Genomic DNA, 17,569 nt, shown 5'->3' with positions numbered 1-17,569 from the left:
AAGGTGGAGGGTAAAAGGTAAGATGGCTTCTACCATAAAGGAGTGAATAAAGCTTACTTTCCCCTACAGAGTAGGAAGGTAGTGAGTTTGTGCCGTCTCCCTGTGCAAGGGGGCATTAGACCTCTGAAGTTGTGTGAATAGAGAGACTGGTGCTATGCACTCTGAATCCAGTCTGCAAAATTCATCATTTCCTCAAATGGGCACTTTCTTCTCAGCAAGAGTCAAAGCAAGTACCTGGTGGCATGGCTCGCCTGCTCTTCTGAGTGCTTGTGCCATGCAAATGTGTTAGCTGGACCCTAATCTCCCTGTGGAAATGCAGCCACAAAGCCCTGCAGCAACGTGAATGTATGAACTTGGCAGTGCCAAGAAGACTTTGGGGATGGTATGGACAAAGGAATGGCAAATAGGGAGGGTGGCCGGGGAGGGAGAGCAAGGAAGGAAGGATGGCCCCAAAGTGTGGTGCGGAGGCTGAAGGCTGCTGTTGTAAGTAATGTTGATGCTGTCTCATGGTGTTGCTGTGAAAGGTGGAGGAGAGAATTGAAGAATGCACCTGAAGGGAGCTGCTTTTGCAGAGGTGCAGCTGGGTCATGGAGTGTAATTAGGTGATTCTGGTAGAATTTGCTTTTGCAGAGGTGCAGCTGGGTCATGGAGTGTAATTAGGTGATTCTGGTAGAATTTGCTTTTGCAGAGGTGCAGCTGGGTCATGGAGTGTAATTAGGTGATTCTGGTAGAATTTGCTTTTGCAGAGGTGCAGCTGGGTCACGGAGTGTAATTAGGTGATTCTGGTAGAATTTGCTTTTGCAGAGGTGCAGCTGGGTCATGGAGTGTAATTAGGTGATTCTGGTAGAATTTGCTTTTGCCAAGATTAAAGGTGGGATTGGGAACCAGCTGCTGAAGTCTCTCTCTCAAGCAGACGGAGGGGGGCTGCACTGAGGTGGCTATTTTCATCCTTATTAAATAGTGATGATGGGAATAAAAGTGGTTGCATTGCTCCCGAATCTCTGACAGCTGACACTGAATCCTGATACTGTGATACTGCCTTTGATACAGGCAGAGGTGAGAAAACCACTCTAGTTAAAATTAGAGTTGACCTGAACCTTTAAGCCTCTACTGTGCCTTGGTATCTTTAGCTGAAAAAACCAGTAACTTTGTTTGGCCAACAAACTGCCCTGTGTATCCTTAAAAGCCCCCCCAGTACTTTCTTAATGCAGCTGGCAGTGGTAAAGGAGCTTGTAAAGCCTCTCTCTATGTTAAAAGCTGTGCCCCAAATAAATGAAGGCTGTGCTACTTTCACAGCCGTTTAGCATGTTCTGCTGCATTTGAGAGCAGAAAGGAAAAACTGTCCCCTTTGGAGACTGCAGTGAAGGCTGCAGGATGCGCAGGTCTGTCACTACCCGCTGCTGGGTCCTGCAAAGGACGTACGTGCCCAGCGGCCAGCACTGCAGTTAAGCCCAGGCTCTCAGGCAGAGCCTGAAATTTCATGTCCCTTGTGATTCGACTGCTGCTGCTCCAGCTTTCTCTACGGACACATGCACATCTATACGCACTCGTCTATGCATGGAGACACTTCCTCTGCACAATAGTCCTCCTCTGTGTATACTGTCAGTGTATGTAATATATTAGGCTGTAAAACTCCTCAGTGTTGACACGTTTCTGTCACTGCAAATATTCGAATAGTAGTACATGTTATTTCAAAAAGGGAAATTGGCTAAACTAATAAAACGACTTTCATATGGATATAATTGTGCCAGTACTAGGATCCCTATTGCTTTGACTGCTGTATTATTCTGGCAGGTTTTTATTTTCAGTATCACCCAGTGCGAACAAAACATGCTCCTGTTTCCCCAGGGAACAGCCGCCCTCCAGCTAAATCAGCCCGATGGCTCTGGTGGGTGCCCTTGCAGGCTGGACCTCTGCAGTGGGACGCCACTGCGCAGTCTGGCAGCTGCTGGCAGGTACTGCTCGTCCATTCCCAGGGATTCTGCAATTAATACTCCATTTGAAGGGAATGGTAACACCACACCTCTCTTCTGGGCTTGCCCAGGGCTGATAGTAGTTCACATTTCACACCTATAGGAAGCTTTTTTTTTTTTTTCCAAACTTACATACTGGTCTTGTCCCAGTAAGTGTGGGCCTAAAATCTTCCTCTGTGCAATTGCAATAAGGAATAAATCTATCCCACCATATCCTTTCCTCACTGGGCCTCTCCTCTTCCTCTTTTGCCTTCTTTGTGTCATCTCCAGCTGCTGTTGATCATTTGGCATTACAGTGGTGCCATTTATTTACATGTTTGGGGGACAACATACCCAAAAGGTGCTGTATAGAATGAAGTTTTCTAACTAGATGTATTCTGTGCTCACAATAGACCTGAACAAAGAAAACTTGGTCCAAATCCCGAAGCTTTGCACATTTGCAATCTGAGTCATTTCTGGCTCGTAGCTATCTTCAATCACAATTGTCTATGTAAGAGGAGGAAACATATTTCATTGGGAAAACATGCACTGCTTTTGAAAAAGCATATATATGTGTATTTACCCAGGACAGCACACAAGTAGTGTTGTTTGTAACTTGTTTGCAGAAGGACGAGTTGACCGTGAAGCCAATAACAGGTGAGAAGGGTTTCTCAAATCTATTTATACTCCAGCCGGCGTGCCATTCAGCCCAGAGGTATGTGATAATTTATTGCCGTGGGCCAGTGCTTGCCAGTGTAATGAATTCCTGCATAGCTGGAACAAGCACTTCTAGATTCAGCTCCGACTCTTGGTGGACTGTGTGATCATTGACAATGCTGCCTTTTAAGAAATTATTTAACAGTTTCACTTCATAATAATTTGAATCTTTTAAACTTACATTTTAATTTGTAGCTGCCATTATTCCTCTGCCTTAGGGAAAAACACTTCACAGCCCAGTGCAAACTGTAATGTTTTGACAGCAAAGTCTGCATGGTTGCCAGTTTCTGATGTTACAGAAGAAAATGCACATGTAACGTGTTAATTAGGCTTTCTGAAGGAAAAAATCTATTTTATGTGGCTGCATGTGTTTGCTTAGCTATGGATCTAATCCTAGCCTAGTAAAGCCCAGGCAGGGTAGCACGTTGCAGGGAAGAACACTCTGTGAGCTTGTAGGGTTGTCATTACCAGCACAGTGAATGTGTCCTTTTGCTTTTTCCTTGGAGACAAAATTAAGGAAATAAACTGCCTGTTTACCCCACTTCCCACCCCAATATTCTCTCAGATCTTTTTAATACATCACAGTAAAGGGAGTGAAACTTTACACCTACCTGCACACCCACTGTTTCAAGGGTGGCATTTTTTTCTCTCCTTAAAGTCATTGCTCTTTCATACCAGAAACATTTCTTAGTCTTCAAACGTGGTAATAAACAAACGTGGATGATGCATGGTCCTCATGGTGGTGCTTCGGAGTACTGGTAAGTGCTTGGCTTACAAAACTAAATTTAGATATAGCTTGGGTCTTGGCTCAGTTTTATGCAAATTTAGGAGGGAAAGAAAATTTGAGATAGGAAACTTGAGATAATTGGATCCATTGGGCCCTGTGCTCATTTCTGCTTACCTTTTTGCAGGACTGGCTTGTCATCCCCAAATGGGTGGGTGGGAGGTGGTCAGCCCCAGCGCTGTTGCTTTGTACTTGTGGAGTATATCAGTCTCCAGGGAAGCATCACCTGAAGAATAGAGAAGCTCACACAAGTCCTAATCTCCTTTTCACTGCAATGAGTCTAAATTAAACCTGTCAAAGGAATCTTAAAGTTATTAGTATGCTGTTTATTTAAAGAAGTACTTTTCTATTTTTGCTGCTTTGTAAACAACCTCTGAAGAGGTTACAACAAACTTCATCGTGTGTTGGGAGTAGACAGGCTGCAGAGACATTGGTCAGCCGAGGGAAGCTGGGAATACACCAAGCATCTAAATGCCTACTGCACTTGTGCTGTGGTGTTTCCAGTGGCTTTTGTTCTGTGGAAAAGCTTAATCTAGCTATTTGGCTGTCAGGGGAACTCTGTGGGGCTGGAAACGGGAAATCGTTGACTTGCCTGCGCTAGCAGAGCTCAGAGATGCAGTACGTGCTTTCTCCCTCTCTTGGCCGTTGGTAGGATAAATAGTTCTGAAGTACTGAGTTTTTCAATGGGAAGAATGTAGTATTGTGGGGGTTTTTTTAATTGTCCATGGTGTTTTCTAGATTATTTCTTTATTTTGCACCTTAGAGATACCCTGTTACCACTTGTTGTTGTTATGCAGTGTGGACTGATATGAAATTTGTCTAAGACTCAGAATTAGGTAACGGCATACCAGGAGACGTGTGTCTTACTAGCTGCTCAACTGCAGAGCGCTGTGTGACAGCAGGGCGTTCCTGATGCTCCCTGTTCCCTGGCTTATCCACATGAAAAACTGTGCTATAGAAACCTACTTGTATGCCAGGTCTCTCATGATAATTACTGCATGTATGTATATGCATGTGTTTTCTCTGAAATATAAAGATGAAAGGATCTGCATGGATATTGGGTTATTGATAAAAACCTCAATATTCAAAAAAGTCCAGAAAGATGCATTGCCTTGTGCCCTGATTGTCCACGTTAACTGTATTTACAAGCAAAGAGACACAAAGCTTCAAAGTGGAGGAAAACATTTTAAAAATAAAAAAAAAGAAAGCCATTGTATTGCACTGACAGGTTTAATTTCCAGTTTGGATGTAAGAGATATTAAACTGATATTACTTATAAGAGGGGGTAAGGCTGCAAGATAGAAATTGCCCCATTAGATTGACTTCTTAGAGTCACATTTAAAAGTCAAGCAGCTAGTGAATTTGTTGGTTTAGGTTTTACCTGTAGAGTCATCTTGGCCTTGCTACGTGTCTTTGCGCATCTGCTGGAATGCCTGGAAAGTTTTGTTTGCAGCATTACAGTTACTGCTCTGGGGAAGGATGGGTCTTTGTGAGCATCCTTAGGCTTCAGCTTTGGTTCATTCGTATACTAAAGACCCAGTTGCTCAGCAGTAGTAATAATAAATGAAGGGCAGCCTATCACATTGAAAGCTTTCAGATTCTCTTTAATTGCTATATAATCAACTCATCTATGCCTCAAGGAAGACTTTATTAAAGCAGGAGGGATTCATATGAAGTAAGATAGGCTTATCACCCCTTTCTCCTTTAAAATAACCTTGATAAAGGGTGTACTCTATACAGTCTAACTTCAGAAATCCTCGCAGGGCTACTTAATGCAGTCACAGAGTTGTATATTAGAAAAGAATATGACAAAGAGAGGTAAGAGGCCAGATTTTGAAATTCAGAGTGTCAGTAAAGTGGAGAGCAATTAGGGGTGGGGAGCACTGTAGATAATTCTGTGCTAGCGATGGTGGAATGAGACAGGTGCAAGGCGGGCATACGTGAGATGAACAGAAATAGGATCAGAGGGGTAATGTGGTCCTGGGTCTTGATCACCTTGTCCTGCTATTTACTGTTTGTATCTGCACATTGGTTTGTGTGGTTTTTTTTGTTTGGTTTGGTTTTTTTTTTTTTATATTAATATCTTCATTATTCATCCAAAAAGGGCAGTGGGCAAGAAATGTAAACTTGGGATCTTTGCCCCCAATTTTCAGATGATCCAATATACAGTTATGAGTTTGTATTAACCTTCACATTTACCTGAGGACAACATGGAAGTGAGCTCCTAATCCATACTGCAAACATTATGAAACCTTCAGAATCTTGCCCAGGAAGATTAAAATCTCAGTTTGAAGTTCATACCTGCAACATGCATCTCTACATGCTGTAGTCATGATGGCAGTGAGTATATTTCATGTGGAAGGATTAATGATTTGCTAATCTAGAAGGATTTCTCTTCAGGAGATGTTGGCAGTTCCTTACTGATGAGACCTGACAGTAAGAAAGAGGTTACTTTATCTCTGTGCTGTGATTTCTTTCCTTCTGATAGCCAAGGGGATAACTTCTCAGAATATTCCTCTTAATGATAAAACTTCATAAATGATTATGAAATGCCTTGGCTGTTAAGAGGTGTCGCAGTGCAAACACTGTAATACACTGGTTTGGTTGATAACCTGCATAGCATTCTCAACCATAATGCCAGTATCTGAGGTAGTTCTTGAAGTCAAATCAACTGGAGTGTGTGTAGTGCTTTGGTGTTCTAGTCATCTTTAGATGCTGAGGGTATGGAATGACAAGTCCCTTAAGGGTTTGAGATTTGAGCAGTGTCACTGGAAGCAAGGGCAGCTGCCAGCTTGTTAAAGGTCTGCAGATCAAGTGCAGCACGGAGCTGTTAGCTGCCGTTTTGGCAGCTATGAAGCCCTGGCTGGAAAACTGATACCACTTCACTCTGTGCTCAAGCCCTCTGCGATGAGACTCCACTGCAGCGGGTGTGCTCTGATTTTAACCCTTAGGACAAACCCACCACGCCGTGCTTGAGTTAGCTGTGGTTGTACACAGAAGCTCTACTGAACCGAGTACAAAATTGCCAGGTAGCTCAAGCTTATATCAGGGCAGGGGAGGGGTGGAAACACAGCTGACGTATGCTCTGGTCTCTCAGTGTCCAGGCTTGATCCTGTAGCCTAAAAAAGATGTATTTGCTTAATGGAAATGCAACCTAAATTAATTGATGGACCAGTAAAACACAAAACTAGGCAAGCTTGTGCTGGGGTGGGGAAAAAGGAAGCAAATGGACCTTTTGTAGCACAGGGCACTAGCTTGTGCACTAAGGAAGGAATCAATAGTATAACATTGGGCTAAGATTTAAGCTGGTTGCATACAGAACGTAAGAGACATCAAACTCATACCTTGCATATAAAAACTCTGATTTATTTACATCCGTAAAAAATAAACTTTAAAGTTGAGTATGGTCTTATAAAACAATTGTATTCCATAAATGTTGTATTCATGAAAAATGGAAGCGTTGTCCAAAAAACCTGTAAAAAAAAAATTTTTTTTTTTTTTTTAAAAGTGGTGAGCCAAACTATCATTTCCTGCATACTGTAGTTACTCTTAATCTCATTCTTGCAATACAATTGAGGGTAAACACCTTATTTGCAAGAGTCCTGTACATTAACTGTGCTGAAGAGAATCTGTTAGCTATATGTAGTCATGAGTTCATGTTACAAACTTATAGCTTGCTCCTGGAGAACCTCTGTTGAATACAACGCTCAGTTTGCTGCAGCATCCCTAGGGCAGCATCAGAGTCCTTCAGCAGTGCTTAGGTGGGGTCATGTTTGCAATGAGCCTCCTGACGACCACGGCCTTAGTCAAAGCTGGGGGAGATGCTGTGGTAGGATGCCGACGCATGTACCACATCTTTACGGGAGCCTGGTTTTTGGGGAAAGAGGCTTTGGCTGACTCCATGTCCAGCTAGCAGACGTGTGAGGAGGTTTCCAGCTTGATTGCTGAAGTGTTGTTCCATGTGCTGCTGCAGCTCTTGCACCACAGAATTTGGTGCTTGGGGTATGAATAAATACTTTCTTTTATCCCCCATCATGGATGCTGGGAAATTTCAGCATAAAACCATAAAGAGATAAAATGATTGTAGTAGCTGTCCTCCCACTCTGTTATGTTTTCACCTTCAAAGCGACATTGAGGTGTGCAAAGTACTGGTTTTCTGCTGCCATGTTTCTGGTTTGTTTCTATTCTGGGTGGTTACTGCCAGCAGAACAGACAACCCCCAAATCCATGCAAAAATGTATTTGTATTTTTATGCAGTTGGGAGGGAACTACACTTCCGATGAAAGAGAAGACTGGCCTGCAGAGTTTGCTCTGCTGATGATCTTTGTGGTATCTCACTGGTGATTTTGAACTTGATAGGGGATGGTGCATCTGCCTGTGTGATTACAGGGTGGATCTGTTGACATGTCCTGGCTGTTCACTGTGGGTATGGCTACTCTGCCACCTCAAGCTCACAAACCCCTGACAATCCAAAGCATCTATTCACGGCGAGTTACTTCTTTATATTCAAACCCCCACCTTAAACATAACAATTAAGATTTCCTTGTGTCTGTGGTGTAAAATGGCACTGAGCTTATTGAAGGGTGGTTGTGATTAAGGCACTAAACTAAAACTCAGGAGTTCAGTATCCATAGGTGTTCCTTGTACAGCATCAGATGAGCCTCAGTTCCCCCATCATGAAGGTGGGCAGGAAGGGTTAAAAATCCTGTGTGAAAGTGAAGTGCCCAGACACCAACACCATGAAAACTGTAGGAAAAATTAAAACTTTTCTTATCAAAATATGACTGCAAATGGCTTTTTTTCTGGATCTTGTTCTGTACTAAAGTTGCATACGAAAACACATCAAATTAAATTAATTAAAGTTACATTAATTAAAAGTTGCATCTTAATTGTGGTGATAAATTAGTTAGGTGAGCAAGATCCAGTAAATTCTGAAACTGTATTCCAGTGAGTGCTGTAAAAACCTAGCATTAATCGACTGTAAATAACTTGTGTTTTTATTAACAAGAATCTGTCTAGACTCTTTGGTGAAATTACAATAAATCCCCTCAAACTGCATAAATCAGAAAGAATATAAACCTGTTTTGGGGAGAACAGGATTCTCAATGGTAGCATTCTCTTCTTTTATGGAAAAAAAAAAAGAAAAAAAAGAAAAAGATCATGTCCTTAGGTGCCTCAGGATTTATAATGTTGTTTGATTGGGCTATTACAAAACTACTCTAATCAGGATTAAGCCTTGTACCCTGGAAACTAGAGGTGATGAGATTACATGATAATCAAAGGTGATTTAGAAGATCAAAGCCTTTTTGAAGGAATAAGATCCCTAATTTTATTCCTTTAAAAGGGGTTATCGTGCTTTAACTTGTATTTGACCTTATTCTCTCTCTGCATGTTGGTAAATACCTAGTGTAAAGACGTGGCTTTGCTGAAGGCATTGATGTTTTTGCAATAAAACTCAATTGGTCCAGGACTTTACCTCCTCCGCTGGAAATGTCACAACAGCCATTTTTTACATAACTGAAACTGTGATGCCTCCTGAATAAATAACATGTCAAATAATGATAATTTCTGATAGTTTTGGAACCCCTTTAGATAAACAGTGAAACAAAGGACTTGGCTACAGGTCCTGTCTTTATCAAACCAATTTGCCTCAGACTCACCCAGCTGCAAAGTGTAGATCTTCGAGTTAAACCATAAAATGCAATCCAAAGGAGAAGCAGGTGGCTACCACTCTGCTGATATTTCATTAGATTGTTGGGGCCAGTTTGGGTTTTTAGATGCAATGCCATCATATTGTCTCCTTGCGAGAAAAAATGAAGCCGTGTTTTCGGAGGCTTGGGTAAGGCTGTTTCCTTCCTCTGGGGCCTGTGGCGTTGCTCGTGCCTCTGCCTTCGTGGGTGCTCCTGCTGTCAGTCCCTCTGCAGCCCCTGGCCCACAACGTAGAGCTCGGGGTGGGAAGCGGATCTGTTGGACTCTTTGATTTCAGGAACGCAAGGGCCGTTCCAAGAGTCGCCTGCTTTTCTAGGGCTCTCCTCCAAGCTGCAGAAGGAAAGATGCTTAAGTTAAGAGGCTAATGAATCATGACTTTTAAAACCAGCGCTGATTAGACCACGTAAACCCACGAAGCACAAATGCTGCACAATACTGTGTCACTCCCTGCCTCCTCCTGTATACACCTTTATATGCACCATCCAGATTTTATTCTTGTGATGCCAAATGCACTGTTCTGTCCCCTCCCAAAACCCTCTTGGGAAGCTAGTGTTTTGTATGTTTAACAGGGGATCAGTGTGAATCTGGGTTCACTTGCAGATAGAGACAGATTTGAATGAAAAGTCTTGTTGCAGACTCCTGGAGAAAAGGTCTTAACTCTGTTATGCATCTGCTTAGCGTGGTTACAGTCTTTTCTGAGTATGCCAGAATGACTGTGGGATGGGTATTCTGGTCGTATAAATCTGTCACTCTGGAGACAGGGGAACTGAGACACAGAAAGTGTAAATGATGTTCCTGAGGTTGTATTGGCAATCTCTAGGGGCACAGGGACTTTATGAATCAAGACTGATTATAGCAGTGGTACTAGTCATCAATATCTCATGCCATGGGCCTTCGTGCTGAAATGTGCCCTGTGTTGCTGTAACTAATTAAAGTGGCTTAAGCTCAACATGGGGAAATATTCCAGAGTTATCTGGGAATCATTACTGTATTTTAAGTACATAAACTGCTAAACTGAATTAGATTTCAACTACAGACAAGCTGTTACTTTCCTATTCTGACTGCTAGGACTTTAATGATTTGAACTGCCGAATGAAGAGGATTGTGATACACGACCAGCCATGAAACTAATCCAGATTCAAATAACCCCCAGCTGCAGAAGGTCTCACTTGGGCTACTTGCTTTGGGCCTGATTCAGTCAACCCAATCCATTCTTGAGCCCTCCTTGAAGAGTATCTTAAAGGCGATAGCATTTAATCTTTTATCTCTGCTCTACCTCTTGGGAGATTAGCAGTCTCAATGAAATATTATTTCATTTAACTGTATACACAGAAGTCCTATTACAGATTAACAAGATTTCTGTGAGCAGAGATGCCAATAACTGCTGATTGCTGTCAAATGACCAAGCTTAGAAACCAGCAAATTTAGCCCAGTCTATCCATCCACAGGCTGTCCGAATGGGAACCGGTTGTACTGACTTGAGCACTGAAACCTGAGCCTGAAACTCTTGTCCAGGTACCCTAAGACTAAACCGAAAAGCTCTAGCTCCAGCCCTAGTTATGGCTAACGATATTTTAAGTCCTGATACTTTCTTAGAGCATGGGATGGGCAGGAGACATGCTCGGGAAAGGAGCACTTTTTGCCTTGTAGGGGAGCAGTGAGGGTGCAGGAGACACGCAAATCTGCGCACAGCACTGACGTTTAATGCCTGGCAATGCTAGCTAGCAAAATGAGTTAGAAGTTGACTTTTTTTGTGTGTGTTTCTGCTAAAATAGGGTGGGTGGGAGAGGGGACTCAGCTGCCTGATGAGGAACACGTTGCTTGTACAGGCTCCTGCCAGATTATCTTTAGCAATCTGCTTCTCAGCAAATGGATGTTTTAATTGGGCATGGAAAAAGTGGAGGGATCTATCCTGGAGTTTGGGAGCATGGGAGAAACTGGCTAACTCACTGATTTTCAAAATGTTTTACCTATAAAAGAGTGATGCTTTTGCGGGTTTGACTCTGTCTCCCCTCCCTCCTGCAACTAGTGCTTGAAGCTGCTAGTAACACACAAAACCCCTACATGGACAAAAAAAAAGCATTGTTATATTTGGAGAGGAGAGGTAGAGCAAGGGAAGGAATGCAGGAAAGGAGATTGACAGCTGGGTGGGAATAGCTTGTGAATTTGAGACCAGATGCAAACATGGCCAGAATGAGCAGGTTTAGGTATACAACATCTGGTTTAGGGAGACATTTTGAAATTTCCCTCTGTCAGCTAAATGAATTGCAAAGCAGAGGAAGCCCTGGATGTTTAATGAACTTGAAGGGGAAAGATGGATCAGAGTGTGGTGCTTTGTCTGTTATGGCATCTGCTATAAGAGCAGGGGTCAGCATCTGTGCACAGGGATGTGGTGCTCACAGCTGTGGTGACTGCTCCAGTCCTCAGTGGAAGATGACCAGCAGTGATGTGAGGGGCTCTCAGAACTTTGGCCACATGCTGATTCCTAAAATGGTCCTTCTTTGGCCATCGGCACATTTGCTGTGGTATTTGTATTAGGCCATTCAATGCAAGGTCTGTAAAAATTTACTGAAGGCAGCTTATTTTAAGCGTAAGAAAACACACAGTAGCGTATTGCATCTTAAATCAGTGCGTGTGGTAATTAATGGGCTAAATTTCCCTTTTGCTTATATTGATATAAATTTGGACTAACTCAGTAGGACTACTTTTGATGTCCATTTGTATAAATGGTAAGCTGAATTTGGCTCAGGATACATATAGTTCTTCCAAAATGCTGTATATCATAACATTAGGATATATAATTTTTTTCATGAAGGGGATGATTTTATTTAGTTATTTTTTTATATTACTCTCTATGTTCTGACAGACTACAATAGAAAGATAATACACCCCATTGAAGCATAAATTAGCTAACAATTTATAATAGACTGTTTTTAAAATTGATCCATAAAGCTGCCAAGGGCTTTTGTCTTGCAAGGTTTGACATAAAGCCTCTTTTGAAAACATTTATTTCTGCTAGCAGGCACTGGAGTAGACAACGCTGACTTCACACAGTACATAACAACAACAGAAAACCCAGCAACAGTGTACAGGACTTTCAGGAAATCTTCAAATGTCAGAATATAATGCAATATTAGAACTGGGAATGCAAAACGGTTTGCATTTCCCACTGTTTTTTGCATGTTTTGTTCAGCACATTCCTCTACTGTCAGCGTGGGAAACTTGGTCCTTATTCTGTGTTTGGGGACTTCAGTATCCACGACTGTCCCTGTACTCGCAATGCATTGAGTGCTTGTGTGATTTTAACTCCTGCTAGGATTAGTCTTGCAATCCCTACTCATGGGGATGATTCATGTGATTTCAGCTGTTCTGTGGCAAGAGTAAAAGTACTCCTCACATGAGGAAAGGTTACCTGAGAAGGGTCTTAATCCTCTTGCGTAGCGTAGAGCTTAATAGACTTAAACATCCTAAGATGCTAAGAAACTAGAATAACACCACTTTGTAATTCTAGGCTGTTACACTGATCTTTGTGTATTCCTAAATACCCATTCCTGTTTTCTGGCTGGTTTTGTGATTTCTTTTTTTTTATAAGTGGTAGAGAAAATTTAAAGCTAAGCCCAGATTTTTTAACAATGGCCATCAATGATTTTGCAGACTTGGAATTGGTCTATGTTGATGCTTCAATTTATTTAAACTGACTTTTTCAGAGCAATGAATCTCCAGTAGCCATGGGAGGTTTTTCCACTTTGAAAACTGGGACCCGTCAGACTTGAAATCAGCATCCAGACCTGAAAGCCTACACAAGAAGCTCAAAATTTCAAGCTATAATTACGTCCATACAGATCTTTGCCTACACATTATCTGTCTGCCATTCTTGCCAGCTGATTTGAAACATTCTAATACAGATTTCAGCTGAACAGTTTACTGGCTTAAAGGCTGATTTTAGGAACGATACCCTTCCTCTCGGTCCAAGCCTACCTTCTCATGGTTATTTAAAGATATTTATAACCTGAGGGTTACTTCAGATCTTTTAGGAATTGAATGCGGATGTCTTTAGCCCCCATGCAAATAAGGGGAGTTCTGTGCCATGAAACCAACACTGAATTTTCCCTGGGGTGCCTGTCACAGCAGATGTGTAAGTCTAAGGCTTGAGCAAGCCATGGAAAATTAACTCTTCCCTTTACTCAAATTGGTAGTCTACTGAAATCTGGGGCAATATAATAGAAGAGAAGAGAATAATTTCAGTGAAGGGATCCACAAGAATCATCTAGTTCAACTACAGTGCTAACTTTGTCCAGCCACCTGTTCTGTACATGAACAGGCCACTTTTCTGGGAAATCTCTAACGACATTAAATTCCCATCTGGAGTTTAGAAAGCTGACGCAGTGTTATACTTCTGCTTTCTCAGCCTAAAGTGGAAGGTTTCTTACCTTGCTTGGTTAAGCGCAGGTTCGCTGCCAGCTGTTACGGGAGCTGGAAGACGAAACTGGACCCCTGGTCGGCGGTCAGAGAAACTTCTCCTCACGAAAGGCTGAGGATTGGCAGCACTCAGGGACAGCTTTCTAGTCCGGTCTCCAGGCTGCCGGAAAAGCAGACTGCTCTTTTGGGAAATCTGTGAAGTTTCAGTCTGGCTGGTCGCCTCCGCAGCGGCTTTGGTGGGTACTGGTGGAGGTCTGGCTTCGAATAAGGAAGAGGTGGCGGGGCAAAATATCGAACGGATATTGCTGCCCCTTTTGGAGGAGGAGAGCTGGTGCTCATCCCCAGCATCCAGCCCAGCTCTTGGCCCCTTGTAGGAGCGGGATGGGGAGGTTGGTGGGGAGGGGGCAGTGGGGAATGGGGGGGGGCTTGCATCTTGGCGGTAGGATGGGGAGCCCGGGAGCCGGTGCGGCGTCAGCGAGCTTTGCCTGTGTCCTGCGGGAGGGCTGAGTGGTTTTCGCTGGGGTGGTGGAGAGGGCAGCTTCTTCTGCAAGGGTGGGCTGGGCACCCTGGGGCTAGAGGGGGGACTGGGTTTTCTCTGCGTGGTGGGTGAGCTCTGTTGTGGGTTGCTAAAAGCCTGCAGAGAGTGTCTGTGGTGTGTTGGGGGGCTGAAAAGCCGTTTCTCAGTTGGTGGAGAAGAAGGAGGAGTTCTCGTTGGGGAGACCCTCCTGGCAAACGCTGAGCCTTTTTCGTTTCTCCTGAGCGAATCGGGAGAACTGTGCTTCTGGTATTGCACTGAAGACGCAGGTGAATTGGGCTCTTTGCTCTCTGAGCTGTTGCTGTGTGGTTTTGAAACCCCACTGGGATTTTGAAGAGGAATAATTTTATGGGTTTGCTTGTACAAATCTGCAGCCTCTTTTCTTTGGGTTGCCAATATCTCCTCTTGGGTAGGGATGTGCACGTTGGTAGGGTTCAGTTCCAGAGAGTACCTGTGCAGTTTCTCGTCCCCTGCTCCAGTATTCCTTAGACCTTTATTAGCAATTGCACTGGGGCCGCTGATATTTTTACTTGGCAATAAGTCAATGGACTGAAGGGAGGCTTTCATTTTTGGGGAAACTTGTGATCTCTTAGTAGCATGAAATTCTGTTTTGGTGGGCTTTTTGGCATCTTCTGAAGAGTTTCGTTCTATTCTTGCAGTTTCTTCAGGCTCAGATAAGTCAAAAGAAGTGTCCATTAACATTTCAGGTGGTGGTGGTGGCAGGCTCTCAATGTCTTCACCAGTCTCTTCCTTTGTGTCCTTCTTGCTTAATTCTGTAGCTGGTGCAGGAGGAAAGGCATTTGGGAAGTCAGAAGAAACTCCATCGGTGTTCAAAGGGTTTGTGTCTTCTACTGGGGAAATACGATGCTTAAGATTTAAAGGTGCCAGGCCTCTCTGAAAGGGAATGGTGGGTGGGATGACTGGAAGTCCAAATTTTCTGATGCACTTTATTGGTCCTAAAGATCTTAAAGGTGCATCTTTTACAAGGTCGTCAGTAGGACTGAACGTTTCGATAAGCTTTTTGACAGTCTGTCGGGGGGCACAGCTGCTGCCACTGAGCGTTTGGGCTCCAGGAGGCTCCTTTTCTTTGCCTCCTGATGTCTCCTGGGTGGGCACAGTAGCTCTTAAAGGCTTCCTGCCTCTTTTTTCATCCAGCTGATGGGCAGGATTTTGATCAACCGTGAACAAAGGGACTTTATCCTGGTTAGGCAGGATGCTGAAATTTTTTGAGAGGCATGCCTTCAGTTTGCTGGAGGACCTAGACATAAGTTGCTCATCCTGCAGATAAGGTGCTGTTCTTGATTTCCAAGGCTCTGGGTTGTCATCTGTATCCTTCTTTCCGTAAAACATTTCCAGCCTTTTGCTGAGCTCTTTTTGAGTTCTCTGAAGCTCTAGGAGGGTCGGGTCCTCTGCCTGGCTCCTGAGGGACTCCTCTGACCTGGACCGTTGCTGTTTCCTGAAGGTTTTCTGGCTGCCCGTTGCTGTACTGGGCCTTGTTGTTAGGACTGCTCTTCCACTCTCATCCTCTATCCATTCTTTACGCCTGGATTTAGCTGGGACAAACTTAATTTTTTCACTGATGGCATCTTTCATCTTCAGAATAATCTCCTCTGTCTCTGCATTCTCTGTCCTCTTGGTGGACTGCCTTTGTGTGTTATCAGCAAGTGCAGGCGAAGATAGGGACCTCCTTGGCAGAACATCCTTCCCCATTTCTGATAAACTTGTGTTGTCATCATCCTCCCCCAGGGTGCTCCCTTCATCGTCATCATCATCATCATCATCATCAGAAGGAAAATCTATTGATTCACAGATTTTGAAATGTTCACCTTCCTGAGTAGAGTCAGACTGGAAGGAGTTATAGGAACGGCTTTTGCTCAAGCTTGCATATTGGGGCATGGTAGAAATGCCTCCTGGTACTGCACCCTGACAAGAAGTCATTTCCCTGCTCTGCACAGATGAATAAAATATATCTTTAAAACGCCTTTCAAGCGCACAGTCATGGGATGCGGCTGTGCCTGGTGACACTGTCCCATCAGGGACGTGCTCCACTGTTCTGGCGTGCTTTTGAGACAGATGTCCATGTGCACAGGAATCACAGCTTGCTTGTCCTCCGTGCTGGCTGAGAGCACTGAACTCTTTGAGGGATTCATTGTCCACGCCAATGCCACTGTCCTCAGAATACAGAGTCCTGTCATCACCTTGGGACAGGGAGGATCCCACCGTTGAGGCTTCAAGCAGCCTCACCGTCTGTAGCAGGCGCTCATCAAAGCTTTGCTTTGCTTTCAGTTTTCCTTCCAAGGTGCTTGCAGCAGACTGCAGGTAGCTGCATGTCTCCTGCAGGGCGTCGGAGGTGAGGGAGGCCAGTGTCCCACTCAGTAACTGCATTTTATTGACTGTGTACTGCAGTAGCTGTTGCAGGAGATCAGGGTGCTCCTTCAAATCACCTTTTTCTGCTGGCCATGCCAGATTCCCACCTACATCTTTGAGAAGATTTTCCCCATCATTGGCAATTTCTTCCAAGAGCTGGTTGATTTCATCAACGCGAAATACCAAAAAGGTTACCATCTGCTGTAGGAAGAGCTGAGTTTGGGTAGCCTGGTTGGCCATGTGAAGTATAGATTCATACTTGGAGAGGTTGGGATTTAAGTAGGCATATGCACTCTGATGAGCCTTAACAAGCACTTCTGGGAAATCTACCTTTTTCTCTGTCTCGCACGGGGCCAAAACAGACTTTTCTTTACTTTTGCTAGGTCGACCTTGCTTTGCCGGCTTATGATTTTTTTGCTTCTTTCCTTTCTTCGGGATTTGCTTTGCTTTGCTTTCATTCTTGTCATCCCAAATGAAAGCTGATGCTTCTGATTCACAGGAGCTTTGCTTTCTGATCTGTATGGCCTCAGTGATGTGTTTTTGAGACTCAATCAGTTCGGACATAACGATTTCAGCATCTGTGGCTGTCCTCTCAATTTTTTTGTCTTCCCTAGAAGTCAGGGGATCTGAATGAGCCTTGGAATATAACTGCAAATGATCATTTTTGTCCTCCTCTGATAGTTTATCCTCCTTTTCTTTCCTCTGGATCTCATATTGGTGGAATTCATCAATATAGTAGCAAGATGAACCTTTAACCAGCAGAGGGATTCCTTTCTCTCCTGGATCAATACGCAAAATACTTTTGGGTTTATTCAAAGACTTAAGACCACTTCTTGCAATAGTATTAGCAATCTCACTGTGAGAAGGTGTGCAGCCCATCTTTTCTCCGTCTTTGGCTTTATTTTTGATTAAAAATCCAGATGAACTAGGGAAAACACAACAAAGAATTAAACTCACTGTTTCGTCCCGAACTGCAGATTGGCCTTTTTCTCATGAGCTTTCCATCACGATCCCAGTTCTGTTGTCAGTTTTCATTGTTGTTTGCCTTGAAATCTCACGTGCTTACTGCCTAGGATCTGCTCTTGA

The 17,569-nt window shown here is 43.5% G+C and overlaps 1 protein-coding gene across 1 annotated transcript; it reads right to left on the bottom strand.

Annotated features, from left to right (window-relative positions):
* Positions 1-9,362: 9,362 nt before the first annotated feature.
* LOC104838164 (chromosome unknown open reading frame, human C2orf71) lies at positions 9,363-17,362 on the bottom strand. Its single transcript, XM_010577758.1, has 2 exons — positions 13,593-17,362; positions 9,363-9,492 (listed from the first exon to the last, which is right to left on the bottom strand). Exons 1-2 carry the CDS (start codon positions 17,360-17,362, stop codon positions 9,363-9,365), a joined length of 3,900 nt encoding a protein of 1,299 aa, XP_010576060.1.
* Between the last annotated feature and the right edge of the window lie 207 nt (positions 17,363-17,569).

Source organism: Haliaeetus leucocephalus, unplaced genomic scaffold (assembly GCF_000737465.1).
Source record: "Haliaeetus leucocephalus isolate CR32 unplaced genomic scaffold, Haliaeetus_leucocephalus-4.0 Scaffold577, whole genome shotgun sequence".
In the NCBI taxonomy this organism is placed as follows: Eukaryota; Metazoa; Chordata; class Aves; order Accipitriformes; family Accipitridae; genus Haliaeetus; species Haliaeetus leucocephalus.
The sequence above is the reverse complement of the archived record's forward strand: the minus strand, read 5'-3'. Positions and strand labels throughout refer to the sequence as shown.